We start from the raw sequence: 15,022 nt of genomic DNA, 5'->3' as shown, positions 1-15,022 counted from the left end.
CTGTGAGTAGGCCTACAGAGAGTGGAATGAAAGGACAGGCAGTGGACTGAGAGAACAGAAAGTGGTCTGAGAGGAAAGAGAGTAGACTGAGAGGATAGATGGAGCACTGTGGGGGTAGCGAGGGAACTAAAAGAAAAGAGAGGGAACTGAAAGAAAAGAGAGGGACCAGAGAGTGAACTGAGAGAAGAGAGAGTGGACAGAGAGGATAGAGTTGACTGAGAGAACAGAGAGTGTACTGAGAGCACAGAGTGTGGACTCAGAGGACAGAGTGAAGACAGAGAGTGTACTGAGAAGACAAAGAGTGGACTGATAGGACATAGAGTGAACAGAGAGTGATCTGAGAGAACAGGGAAGGGACAGAGAGTAGACTGAGGTGACAGAGTGGACTGAGAGAACAGAGTGGGGTGAAAAACTGAGAGTGGATTGAGTGTACAGTGAGTGAACTGAGAGGACAGAGGTGGACTGAGAGGATAGAGAAAAGACTGAGAGTGAACTGGGGAAACTGCGAGTCAGAATTCTTTCCTCTGAGTCCTCTCTGTGCTCACTCACTGTAATTTCAGTATCGGTACTCTCTCTTTGATATCGGTCCACTCTGTTTCCTTTCCCTTTTCTACTACTTCAGTCCTCTCTCTCTCTCTCTCCTCTCGGTCCAATCTTCGTCTTCTCAGTTCACTCTTTTTCTCCTCAGCCCACTCCATACTCTCAGTTTTCTTTGTATCACTTTCCGTCCTTTCAATCCACACAATGTACAGAGAGTGACTCTGTAATCTCTGCCCCTTCTCTGTCCTCTCAGTCCACTCTCTGTTCTCTCAATATACTTAACATTCTCTGTGTCCACTCTCTTTTCTCTCAGTTCACTCTCTGTTCTCTTAGCTCATTCCCATTCCTCTTGTTCATCCCCTATCCTCTCAGGCTACACACTGTTGTCTGAGTCCTCTCCCTGTCGTCTCTATCCACTCCGTCCCTTCATTCCATTCTCTGCACCTCAGTCTACTCTCTGTACTCTCAATTTTCTCTCTGTAATCTCTGTCCACTTTCTGTCCTCTCAGTCCACTTCCTTTCCTCTCAGTCTACTCTCTGTCCCCTCCGTCTATTCTCTGTCCTCTCAGTCCACTCTCTGATCTCTCAGTCTACTCACCATCCTCGCTCTCCACCTTCTTGTCACTCAGTTCAGTCTCTGTTCCCTCCGTTCTCTTAGCTTACTCCCTATCCCACAGTGCTCTATCTATCCTCCCAGGCTCCTCTCTGTCCTCTCAGTCCACTATCTTCTCTCAGTTCACTCTCTGTGCTCTCAGATCATTCTCTGTCCTCTCAATCCACTCTCTGTACTCTTAATTCCAGTTTCTGTTCTCTCAGTCCTTGCAAAAGTTTCTACAGCTATACGACATTTGTCATAGCGTTATATCAACATGCCAACAACACCTAAAGGAACGGCAAGAGTTAAGCACGGATTTTATACGATTTCGCGTTTTCCTAACTATATAAGTACAATTGACTGAACACATGTGAAAATGCAATCACCAGGTGGAGGTGATGCAGAAATCTTCAGAAATCGAAAGGATTTTTTTTTCAATTAATGTGCAAACTGTGTCTGATTCTTCCTTGTTGATTCGAGACATTGTGGCTAGGTGGCCAGGCTCATCTCATGACTCACATATTTTTAATTCTTCAATAATTAAGAGGCGATTTAAAGATGGAGAATTTGGTGCAGCCATTCTAGTTGGAGAAAGTGGATATGCTGTACAAAATTATCTCATTACACCACTGACAATTACACACACGCCAGAAGAACAACTTTTTCAGGAGGCCATCATAAGGACTAGAAGTCCAGTAGAGAGAGCTATGGGGTATAGAAAAGATTTCCTGTTTTAGCTACTGGAATCAGACTAAAATTGGACAGAATTCAAAGTGTAATTGCGGCAACAGCTATTTTACACAATATAGATTGCAATGAGAATTAAAATATACCTCCTGTTACTGATGACCAGTTGGATGTCATTAATGCTGTGCATAACTTCCCTCAAGCAGCTAACAACCACCCAAATGTAGCAGAAAATAATATCAGGCGAAACCACCTTATCCATCAGTACTTCCATGATTTGTTGGTGAACCAGTGAAGGAAGAGATTAAATTAATTTAAAATAAGTTTCATTCACTGCAGTACATGTAACTTTGTTTATTATTCATGTTAAACTTGCATATTTTCAAAAGTATAATGTAACTTTACTTCACTGGAAATTAAGCATTACCAGCACCTTATCCATCAGTACGTTCATGACTAAAATTTGTTTGTGAATCAGTGAAACAAAGGGATGAAATTAACATAAAGTAAGTTTCATGACTAAAATTTGTTTGTGAATCAGTGAAACAAAAGAATGAAATTAACATAAAGTAAGTTTCATTCACTGTAGTACATGTAACATTGTTTATTATTCATGTTAAACTTGGATATTTTCAAAAGTACCGGTATTATAACTTTACTTCACTGAAAATTAAGCAGTACCAGTAACTTACACCATAATTATTAAGCCTAAAATTGTTGTTTTTTTTTTTAAACCTGACTTATTATCTTGTCTGGTGTATCTTTAGATGCAACACAACCTCCATAATATAGAATCTAATGATGACCTGACTTAACTGTAACTGTGTTGTATAAAATATTACTACTGATACACAAACATTTTAACACATTATAGTGTAGTCACAATTTATGTAAAAATCCCACTTTATTTTAATTACGCAGTGATGTTACAAGTTGATATATATCTGCATTTGTATCAAAATTATATCAATGTCGGATTTCAATGACAGAACGTAACTAATTACTTGAAAAATGCAGTGTGTTTATTTTGTAACATATAAGAAATTAGCTGGAGGGAATATACTGTATATTTAATATTATGTTCATGTCTATTAAAATAATTAGAAATGAAACTAACAATTGATTTATGAACATTTTGATGTCATGTTATAATTAGGCCTAGGCCTATTGTTTTTTTCTTATGTATTATTACTATATTATAAATAAGCCATATATAAATTATGTGATAGGTGATAACATGCAATAAATTTCGTTTTTCAATTGGAATTAAGTTAAACTACCTACTGATTAACTTGTTATTCAATTATTTAAGAAGCTACATAAATTTAAATATCTTCTGTTTTAAGTAGCATGATAACCTGATGTGATATGTTGATTATAGTATTATTAATACAGTGAATGATATAAACCGAATGACTTTATGAAAATATCAAAATGACATCATAACATATTAGAACCACTAAAAACCACTACAAAACTAAAGTTATCAATACTGTCTTTAAATATGTAAGTTACCGGTACCTAAAGTGATTTAATACGTTAGATTAAATTTTTTCATTTAAATAAAAAAGAACATATAGACTTGAACAAAATAAACACCATAACTCCATCAAAATCTTGTGATTTCAGTTAGCTGTTTTTTTAAGATCCAAATCCCTATTCCTAACATCAAGTTCAAGAATTCTTCTTTTCAGCTCAAGATCAAACTCCTTATTTTTTTTTATAGAAAGTTCTGTGAGTTTCATCTTCACTGTATGTTCTTCTTTCATAATATATGTTACCGGTACTTTAAATTCATGCTCCATCCTTTGGAATTGAATTTGATCCTCTATTGCTTGTTTTTGTAACTGCAGAACTTGTTTTTCTTGCCATAATGCCATAAGTTTCTTTCCTGCCAATGAACTGTCTTGTGATGGTTTTTTCTTCTTTACTAGGAGTGGAGTGGAAGTAGGTTTCCTTAGGTCCCTAATACTGAATTGACTGCTACATGGAATGGCTTCTACTTCATTAATTTGTTTATTATCCTGAGATACTATTATATTGGTATATCTTCAGTTACCTGATCAGTGGGATTTGAATCGTCACCTGCGACAAATGCTTGGGATTCAGAAGCTACAGACTTGTATAGATTCACAGCTGAAAAGGTAATTCCACTGGAATTTTGAATAGATTGGATTTGAGGAGGAAATTGTGCTTTTCCAATGTTTGCAGATGGGTGCTCCACAGATGCGAGTAGTGATGACTGGCCAGTACAATCTGAGTCACATACAGATGGTAGCCTCTCAAGTTGTATTGTGCCAATAATCTCTTTTATTTTCATGTAAGTTATTAAGTTCGGTTGATTTGGGTCTCCACCTGCACCTATGTGTATTTTTTATCTTCGGAAAATTTCCTTTTACAATTGTTTTTGAGGTTTTCATACTTCCCCTTTAATATCTTCCAATCTGTTACCGTACTACAGTTCCACTAATTTCATTGAAACTTTCTGCTAGCTCTTGCCAAGCTTTTTCTGTCTTTTAAAGATATACTATCGGTTTTCTTACATTCTAATATATCTTTCTTTGTACTAACTAAAGAGAGCAGTAAATCAATTTCTACTGGATTAAAATTCTTACTTTTTTCCCTGAATTCTCCATTTCTGAACACAGGACCTTACAGTGTACATTAATCAGCTTATGATAATCTGATCAAAATTCATAATGGACGATGAACCAATCATGCAGTGCAACCAACCGTTTACTGAAATAAAAATAATACAATAGGATGACACCTATTATGAATATTTAGGCCCTGGGTTTAGGTCACTGGAAAACTGGACAGAGCAAATGTTGGCACCCTAACCTCTTTCTTTAACTTCATCCATTCTATTACCAAACAAAAATGTGAAACAATAATTTTGCCAATTCACCAAACAAAAGGCTGTTTTTATTACATTATTTATAAATATTCATTTTTATTGAGCATGTATTTAACAATTATTTCAACATCCTACCTTAAAATACTTTCTCTTGCTCTGGGTATTTGCCCATTCTAGCCAATTATAAACTAGGGCCTGTGAATATTACATAAATAGGTTAGATCACATACTACAATGTTAAAAATAAAAGCAATTTCCCTTAGAAATATCAAGATCCTGGGTACATCAGGTAGGCCTAATTTAGTGTGTTATGGAATACATTAAAAAGCTGGAAGTTGTCTTCTTGAAATTAATTAAGATTGATTATCGGAGGGAAAGGAATAAACTAACGGAAATTAATTTTTATATTAAAATGGATCCACATATGCCATCAGATAATGCACATTAACACAAGACACAAGTTATTATACGATCTTGCCTATCATAGAAAAATGGAATCGAGAATGCTTTCCAATAAATTCAACAAAACTACTGATTAAATGATAGACAACACTTCACATGGATATAAATTATTTATTTGTGAAACTAGTAGATGCATTCCTTCTTTATTTGCGTTGATTTGATTATAGGATTAATTCTCTGTAATCAGCTGACATCGTAATCTGTGGCTGACATGTTGACCACTGCCATCGTGATCTAATACAGGCCGTAAGGCAGACCACGTGACTCGCTTAACAGCTGATCGCGAAAGGCGGTCTTTCAACCATATGAATTAGTTGCAGTGCATGAAGAATAACATATATTTCTCTGAAATGCAGTGTAATTGCGTCAGTAAAATTTTAAACAGTGATTGTGAGACACTTGAGACACAATTTACTTGCAATTTAAGGTATAATATTATTTTTGGTGTGAAAATTACGTTGTTGCAGGCAAAGTTCGTATGTGTAATACCTGCCTTTATTTCGATTAAATATTGCGCCCTTATGTGGTTAAGTGAAATTTTGGTCTTATAAACAGTAGGCTAAATATGTGTAATAATATATACGTGAAAGTGAAACACTGACTAGCATGTAAAGTAAGTTGTGATTAGGCCGAAGTGCAGCGATACCGATGTTACTCTTGTCTAATCCATTATTGTTAGTTTAACGTATTTGTCTTATTAAATTTAAATTATTGCGCCCTTTTTATTTGTAAATAACCTACATTATACGAGTAAATAATACGACGTTTGATAATATACACAATTTGAACTAAAAACGAGATACATATAGTATATTACGAAAAATTATACCCTATAGTTTTCATTACTGTTACAGTATCTAGAATTGTAATTAGTTGAAATAAAGCACTCCTGCTTCATTACGAAATTCTTGCACATTCATTTATGCACGTTTCAACAATTTTCAGTTGCATCGCACGCATATTTTAATGTGTTGAAGTTATAGGTTATGTTTATTCTATCAGTACTTGCCTTATTTCCATATTCGCAATTATGCATTATAATTAAGCATAACGCTACGTATAACTTATAAATGCAATTTGTCTACACTTCAATTGTATTTATTCGTTGTCTGATTAGTTTAATATGTTACTAGGGCTAAACTAGCGCTGAGGTAGTTCCCTTCGTATTCATACATCTTGCATATACAAATTAGTTCGGTTCGTTCAGGATTTTAATATGCCTTGCTTATAGGATCAAATGCATCTCCACAAAAAATAAATTCAACTCTTTTCAGTTCAGAAATTACCGGAACTATACCTCAGCGCTACTAAGTAATATAACGTATGTACATTTCATATGAGGGACTGTGGTGAATTTTCTACCTATAAGTAAGGACGGTAACCGTGTTCTGAAGTTTATCCTAAAAATATATTCTTCTTTATTAAATCTCAAAACCGTTTTCGTTCTCAACTTAAGCCTAAAATGTTGACGCAGATAGGTTATGTTAACATGGTAAATTCTCTTCACATAAAAATAACACAGTTTTATTTATTATTCCTGCCACATTATGCAACACATTAATGGAACTTATGCACATATTACATTGAATAAAAATTTAATTGTATTATTTATTTGTTCCCTACTTTACTGGGTTGTAATGAATTGTATTTATCTAACCTACCAGATTAACACACAACTGTACATACACTAATTTCATAGGAGGGACTGTGGTAAATTTTGTACCTACAAGTAAGGAAGGTAGACGTGCTAAATTAAAATCACAATATAAATAATTCTTCTTTATTAAATCTCAAAATAGCTTCCATTCCAAACTTAAAATGTTGATGCAACCAGGTTATGTTACCATGTAAAACTCCGTTCACATTAAAATAACACAGTTTTGTAATTCTTTCTGCAACATATTATGCAATAAGAAGTGTGAAGGGGTCTTATACACACATTACACTAAATAAAATTGAGCGCCGACACGCTATAAAGTAATATCTTTCTCTCAGCTCCGTATACTCAAATAAAAAAGCCCGACTCATCGAATGACGTCACACAACCTGCATTACGGCCTGGTCTAGATCACGATGGCAGTGTGTTGACGCGCCATCATTAATCAAGTTATTGTTCAGTGTAGCCAACACATGAGAAGCCATGAGCATCTAGTGCCAACATTAGTTTAAACGGGTGGGCTGCCAGATATTTATGGAGAAAATGGAAGCATGTTTAAACTGAATAGTAAAGTTGAACGGGTTTAATTTACCCCAAGTTTAACTAACTTTGGAGAAAACGGCCCTAAACGATGCAATATAACTGCCGCCATTTGTTATGTTGAGTCTCAGCTATTGTGAAATGTACCTGCTAAAACGGTTTAAGTACATGTTACTATTAGAGCACTAGCTTTATCTATGGTGTGGTAGCTCCTTTACTTGTCTGTGTCTTGCGCATGCGCATTGTCCCATCATTGGACTTTGAAAAATTTCTTGCGGGACACTAAGTGCAGTTTCTCCCAACTTTCAAAATGATTCAGGAGCAACGACTTACAACATACAAAAAGCTATTATTCACCAAGTAATTGCAAAAATATATTTAGATTTAAGTGAATATTTACTTCTAACAATTGCAACGAAGCGCACGGTATGGCTAATTAGTCAATAAAATTTTTTTCAAAATAGAGAAGCGAGTTCATGTATTTTCTTTAACATATGGACACCATAAAGAACGGGTTTGACTTTTCATATTATGTTTTTATGGACCTTATTTGTTTTAATTTTTAGGTACCCTTAAAATTGATAAAAAGTCTCTAAGCAATATGCATTAGATTTTGTTAGAAATTAGGTAGTTAATTACCTTTCACAGTGGACTGTACAAAATTATCATTACCTTCTCCAATCCCACTGTTCAGAAGTACACCCCATGCAAACCAGATGGCACTAGAGAGGTTGAGGGCATCTTCCTCAGTACCGTCAGAGTTAGCAAGCTTGAATCGTCCAAAAGGAGAGAATCTATCCAGCAAATAGAGCACCAAAGCTACCACGTGTACTGACACCATCACTAAAATCCAAAGTGTGTTGCTGAATGGTTGCAGAAATGATACGAGTGTCGAAGATCTTGATGGCTGTAGACAATAGAAAAATTAAAAAATATGCATTATATTGTGCATATTTTAAAAACATTGTTACACTAAATAAAATCAAATGTACAACATATTCATGATGTATAAAGATATCTTTATCGTACTAAATACAGAGTGTTTCATGAGTCAGTGTGCAGATGTTAAGGAGCAACTTAGAGCTAAAAGTAAAAATAAAATGTTTTCTGATACTTATTCTGACAAGCTGTATTTCAGCGATATAGCGTAAGGGTCAAAGAAATTGTAGCAAACAATGCAAACTGTTCCTCGTTTCAATGACGCTTATAGTGTTAGTTATCCAGATTTAGAAATGTTTTACGGAAATGGCTTATTGATAATCCTTTTTATGATGTGAGTGAATATTTTGAACAAGCAGGAACCCTTCACTTCTAATATTAGTTTCAATTTTATTTTTAATCTGCACTTTTGTTTTGTATTTACTGAGTAGGCTGTGTCCATAGCATTTGTGTTATGCCTATGGCTGTAATTAAATTAAATTAAAATGAAGTAACATACAATTTTAGCGCAATTTTGCTTCTTTGTATTTCAACCATCGACTACAGTCAAGAAATTATTTCAGTCTATTTAAATAAATAAATAGATTGCAGAAGAGAAGTTGGTTGCTAGCAAAATCACTGAATTTGAATTACGCTCTGGACTGTACGTGTAAAATCACTGAAGGCACTAATGTATGCTAAATTATTATGCGTAACTATTTGGCAAAATAAAAAAGGCGCAATGGCGTTAAGTTATAGAGGCAACGATCTTTCCTTCCAGACCAAAGATTGCATTTTCAACTTTTAATATGATTATTAATTTTATTCATTTATAATTTTAGAATATGCTTTCAGGTTATATTGTTTGATACCTTTTCTTCTCATGTAACTTCGAAATAAAATAGTCTCAAAAAGAAGTATTTCGTGTTCACTAAATTAGACTTCCGTAACTTTACACTTGTTTATGAAACACTTTTTGTACTTTAAAAATACATTGGTAGAGTTCGCTTTGAAGTTTTACATCCGCAGACATTTTAGTCATTAATAAGTTTTATATCAATTTTGTAATTTGTAATTCTGTCATTATAAACTATCAGCTTAAACTTTGATCTCACTTTTGTAATTGGATAACTTTAAGAAATCTAACATATTACATATACACACAATGCCACATAACCTTCGGGACATCCCCATAATTAACGTATTTGCGTATTTCAGCATATCTAAAAATAGCTATGTGTTTGCGTTATAGGGTTGAACAAAACCTCCCGTTTGGATTAGTTAACAATTATGCAGGGTTTTATAGAAATTCGTAGTAACGCAGAGATATGTTTATTTTTAAATGAAACATTCAATATTTAACTACATAAATTTGTTCCATTCTTCATCCTGCTTCAGATGAAGTAAGCATGAAGTTCCATAAGCTGTACGGTACAAAAACAATTTAAATATCTTGATTACACAACTTATAACACTATATCACTTAGGAATAAAATGTATGGTAAGGCGCAAGGATTTCATTAGTTCTGAAATGGCTCCTAGTAAGTCAGACTAGTTAATTAGGTATTTATAAACTTAGTTCACTATTTACACGTGAAAGTGATCACCATAAATTCTATTTTTAAACAATTTATTGATCATTCATTCATTCTTTCATTCATTCATTCATTCATTCTGACAAGGACAGATTTTTCACTGCATACGCAGCTTTCTCCAATCTTTCTTATTGTCTGCCTTCCTCTTTGTCTTCTCATATGATCCATATATCTTAATGTCACCTATCATCTAATATCTTCTTCTGTCCCGAACTCTTCTCCCGTTCACCATTCCTTCCAGTACATCCTTCAGTAGGCAGTTTCTTCTCGGTCAGATTCCTTTTTCTCTTTCTGATCAGTTTCAGCATCATTAAAGATAAGGTGTACATTTTTAGCTATATCATAGAAAAATATATTTCAAAATATAAATTTAAACAGCAATATTAGATAGATCATGATGTTTCTATGGCAGCAAAAGAATTGCTTTAATAGAATTTGAGCTGTGAGCACATTTTATTTTCTCACTACTAAACAGCACGTAAAATCGCAGCTGTTATGAGTTTCCCTTACGCATGTCACGTTGTGTACTCTACGGAACACCAAGTCTTGAGATAAGAGTAAGATAACATATGACAAACACAAGTCAACTGTGTTCACTCAATCCCTATGGAAGGTAGTTAAATTTACTGTTGGTTCTGGCAATCCATTATGAGCGAGAATAACTTTTGCGCTGATCTGAATCGAATGGATGTTTCTCTATTTCCTATTGAACTGCGATTTTAACTCTGTCCGGTAAGAGTAAACAAGATTTGCAAAGAATATTCTAGTGTTTCAAAGATTTTAGTTCTCTTCCAATGCATAATATTATTGGAAAATTGAGTGAACGTGAAATTATACAATAAAAAAATCATAGAACTAAGCGACTTCATATAGAATAATGTATTTTTAAATAAAGATATGTAATTTCTTCTATTTATAACGTGATGACAACAATTAATGAAAACGATGACTGACTGTCCAGTACATTCATTGGCAACTAGCTTGCTAGTACTTCAGCTACAGACAGTGAAAGTGCTGCTTAGCAGTGAGAAAATAAAACGGCAGACTCTGTGTGTGCGTGCGTGTGTGTGTGTGTATTTGTTTGAAATTAAGCGAAGTAACAGTATGACACCTAAAATTGTCAATACCTTTTTCTCGAGGATTGTTATTCCTTGGTATTTGAATGGTTTACTGAATTCTATAAATTCTGCTCGTTCTGGATTGATGGTGAGTGGTGCTACGATCATGTCAGCATTCTCATTTACAAGTTCTCCAATTAATCCCGTCCATTCTTTTTTGCCACCAACTGAGATCACAAAAATACAAAATGTAACATAATTTCTAGGAGATTTAAAGTATTTATCTTCTTTTAACGTTACAAAATAGCTAATCTAAAAAAAACCTAAGAATGCATACAAATCTCTTCAAACTTACAAAAATTATTTTATTCTTCTGCTTCTCGAATTCGACCTTATGAACTGCTCTAGTTTTAAGAAAAATTATGTGTTCTTTGGTAAGATTAAAATTACTATAGGGTTAGTCGTTGTCTGGTATATTACTTACATACTTATATACTTACTTACTTACTTACAAATGGCTTTTAAGGAACCCGGAGGTTTTTGCCACCCTCACATAAGCCCGCCATCGGTCCCTAACCTGAGCAAGATTAATCCAGTCTCTATCATCATATCCCACCTCCCTGAAATCTATTTTAATATTATCTTCCCATCTATCTCTCGGCCTCCCCAAAGGTATTTTCCCCTCGGCCTGCCAACTAACACTCTCTGTGCATTTCTGGATTAGCCCATACGTGCTACATGCCCTGCTCATCTCAAACGTCTGGATTTAATGTTCCTAATTATGTCAGGTAAAGAATACAATGCGTGCAGTTTTGTGTTGTGTAACTTTCTCCATTCTCCTGTAACTTCATCCCTCTTAGCCCCAAATATTTTCCTAAGCACTTTATTCTCAAACACCCTTAACCTATGTTCCCCTCTCAAAGTGAGAATTAAAGTTTCAGAACCATAAAGAACAACCGGTAATACAACTGTTTTATAAATTCTAACTTTCACATTTTTTGACAGCAGACTGGATGATAAAAGCTTCTCAACCGAAAAATAAAAGGCATTTCCATATTTATTCTGTGTTTAATTTCCTCCCTAGTCTCATTTATATTTATTACTGTTGCTCCCAGGTATTTGAATTTTTCCACCCCTACAAAAGATAAATTTCCAATTTTTACATATCCATCTCGTACAATATTGTCGTCACGAGACATAATCATATACTTTGCCTTAAGGGATTTACTTCTAAACATAGTATCTCTTTCTTTGCTTCAAGTAAAATTCCCATGTTTTCCCTAATCATTCGTGGATTTTCTCCTAATATATTCACGTCATCCGCATAGACAAGCAGCTGATGTAACCCGTTCAATTCCAAACCCTCTCTGTTATCCTGGACTTTCCTAATGGTATATTCTAGAGCAAAGTTAAAAAGTGAAGGTGATAGTGCATCTGCTTTCTTTAGCCCACAGTGAATTGGAAACTCATCTGACAGAAATTGACATATACGAACTCCACTGTACGTTTCACTGAGACACATTTTAATTAATCGAACTAGTTTCTTGAGAATACAAAATTCAATAAGAATATAATATAAAACTTCTCTCTTAACCGAATCATATGCCCTTTTGAAATCTATGAGTAACTGATGCACTGTACCCTTATACTCCCATTTTTCCTCCAATATCTGTCGGATACAAAATATCTGATCAATGGTTAATCTATTATGCCTAAAACCACAGTGATGAACCCCAATAATTTCATCCACATATGGAGTTAATCTTCTCAAAAGGATATTGGAGAAAATTTTGTACGACGTCAGCAAAAGTGATATTCCTCGAAAGTTACTACATTTAGTCTTGTATCCCTTCTTAAAGATAGGTACGATTGTGGACTCCTTTCTTTGTTCTGGTACAATTTCCTTTTCGCAAGTGGCAAGTACAAGCTTATAAATTTCGTTAGATAATATGCTTCCAACGTTTTGTATTAATTCTCCTGGAAATTGATCCATACCTGGAGACTTAAAATTTTTCAGATTTTCTATCGCAATTTCGACTTCTCAAAGTGTGGGTTCGGTTATGAATGGCTCAGCAGCTTGTATTTCAGTTTCGTCCCGATCATTTCTATTTGGCATAAGTATATTTAGTAGCTGCCCAAAATAGTTTTTCCATCTGTTCAGGGTTGAATGAGAGTCTGCAAGCAAGTCACCATTCTCATCCTTGATTACGTTTACCCTTGCCTGATATCCATTCTTGAATTCCTTTATGCCCTTACATAAATGTCTAAAGTTTTATTTTTACTATTTGATTCTACCTCATTCAGTTTTTGCTTCAAGTATTCTCTCTTTTTATTCCTAAGTGTATGATTTGCTTCCCGTCTTTTATTGAAATAATTGTCTCTATTCTCCTCAACTGGATTCTGTAAGAATTTCAATTTTGCCAGTTTCCTTCTTTCTACTACCATGCATCAATCTTCATCAAACCACGGTTTCTCTTTCTTAGTTCCATAATAATCTACGCTTTGTTCAGCTGCAATTTTGATATTATCTTGGATACTTTCCCACACGCTATTAACATCTAACTATTCCTCAACTTCGTCAGAACTTGCTAATACGGCAAACCTATTTGAAATTTCGACCTGATAATGTTGCTTAGTTTCCTCGTTCTTTAGTTTCGGAATATTGAATCTTCTAATATTAACTTGTTGCTCTACTCGCTTGGCTACTGATATTCTTTCTCTTAGTTCCCCAATTACAAAATAATGGTCAGAATTACAGTCTGCATCCTTGAAGGTTCGAATGTCTACTATACTAGTATGTCTTCTTTTATCTATCAAGATGTGATCTATCTGGTTATGTGTCAATCCATCTGGAGAAGTCCAAGTATATTTATGTATATTTTTAAGGGGGAATGTTGTAATTTTGACAATTAAATTTTTTCATGTCGCAAAGTTGACTAATCCTACACCGTTATCATTAGTAGTTACGTGTAGGTTCTCTTTTCCAATAGTCGGTTTAAAAATATTCTCCCGTCCTACTTTAGCATTGAAATCCCCCAATAAAATTTTCATGTGATATCTAGGTAACTGATCAAAAATCTGTTCCAGTTCCTTATAGAAGCTATCCTTTCTATGGTCGTCTTTCTCTTCTGTAGGGGCGTGAGCATTTATAACTATAATAGCGCACCCTCTACTCTTAAGTATTAAATACGATAACCTATCACTGATGAATTCGACCTTTTTTACAGTCGATTTTATTCTTTAATGAATAAAGAATTCTGTTCCTAATTGGTGATTATCGTTTCCTTCCCCATAATACAACAAGTAATCTCCTCTTTGTATTATGCCGTTCCCATCTAACCTAACCGTCTGTACTCCCACAAATTCTATTCTATATCTAGATAGTTCTTTTGCTACTAATGTTATCCCTCCTGTTCTATATAGACTTGTGACATTCCAAGTACCAAATCTCAAAACGTTATTCCTTTGCTGTTGTCATGCCAGAGAATCAGTCCCATTCCGAGGCTTATTTGAAGTTTCCGTAACAAGCTGTCTGGTACATTTAGGAAAGAAAATATTGTTTTAGATGCAGTTGCAGAAAAATGTGTCATCGAAGGCAACCAATTATAACGACAATTAAATAACTAAAGGACCGCTCTTGATCACAACATTAATATGTTTTTAATATTTCTTGCACGTACGCCACTCTTTTAGTTAAAATCACTGTTTTTAACGAAAGAATTCTGTTATTGTTATAGAATCACTGAAGATAGACGAAACTTATTCAAAGATCAGATACATATATTGTGAAGAGATAAACATAAACATAATTATTGTGCTCAGGATAACAGAAAGGTTTTGGATTAAACGGGTTACATAAGCTTCTTGTCTATGCGGATGACGTGAATATGTTAGGAGAAAATCTACAAACGATTAGGGAAACACGGATATTTTACTTGAAGCAAGTAAAGCATTAAGTTTGGAAGTAAATCCCGAAAAACAACGTATATGATTATGTCTCGTGACCAGAATACTGTACGAAATCGAAATATGAAAATTGGAGATTTATCCTTCAAAGAGGTAGAGAAATTCAAATATCTTGGAGCAACAGTAACAAATATAAATGACACTCGG

At 34.4% G+C, this 15,022-nt stretch overlaps 1 protein-coding gene across 3 annotated transcripts in view; it reads right to left on the bottom strand.

Moving 5' to 3' along the window:
• Positions 1-15,022, bottom strand: part of Nmdar1 (NMDA receptor 1) — a 220,822-nt gene that overhangs the window by 95,973 nt on the left and 109,827 nt on the right. For 2 of the 3 annotated variants that reach the window (XM_069823913.1, XM_069823914.1), the window contains 2 exons: positions 10,979-11,136; positions 8,011-8,245 (listed from right to left, as the gene is read on the bottom strand). The exons of the other annotated variant lie outside the window; for it this stretch is intronic. In XM_069823913.1, coding sequence (XP_069680014.1) covers positions 8,011-8,245; positions 10,979-11,136 — 393 coding nt within the window. The remainder of the gene's footprint in view (positions 1-8,010; positions 8,246-10,978; positions 11,137-15,022) is intronic. 3 annotated transcript variants of the gene reach the window in all.

The sequence above is a fragment of the Periplaneta americana genome, chromosome 4 (genome assembly GCF_040183065.1).
Source record: "Periplaneta americana isolate PAMFEO1 chromosome 4, P.americana_PAMFEO1_priV1, whole genome shotgun sequence".
NCBI classification, from domain to species: Eukaryota; Metazoa; Arthropoda; class Insecta; order Blattodea; family Blattidae; genus Periplaneta; species Periplaneta americana.
Note: the sequence above shows the minus strand (reverse complement) of the source record. Positions and strands in the feature narration are given on the sequence as shown.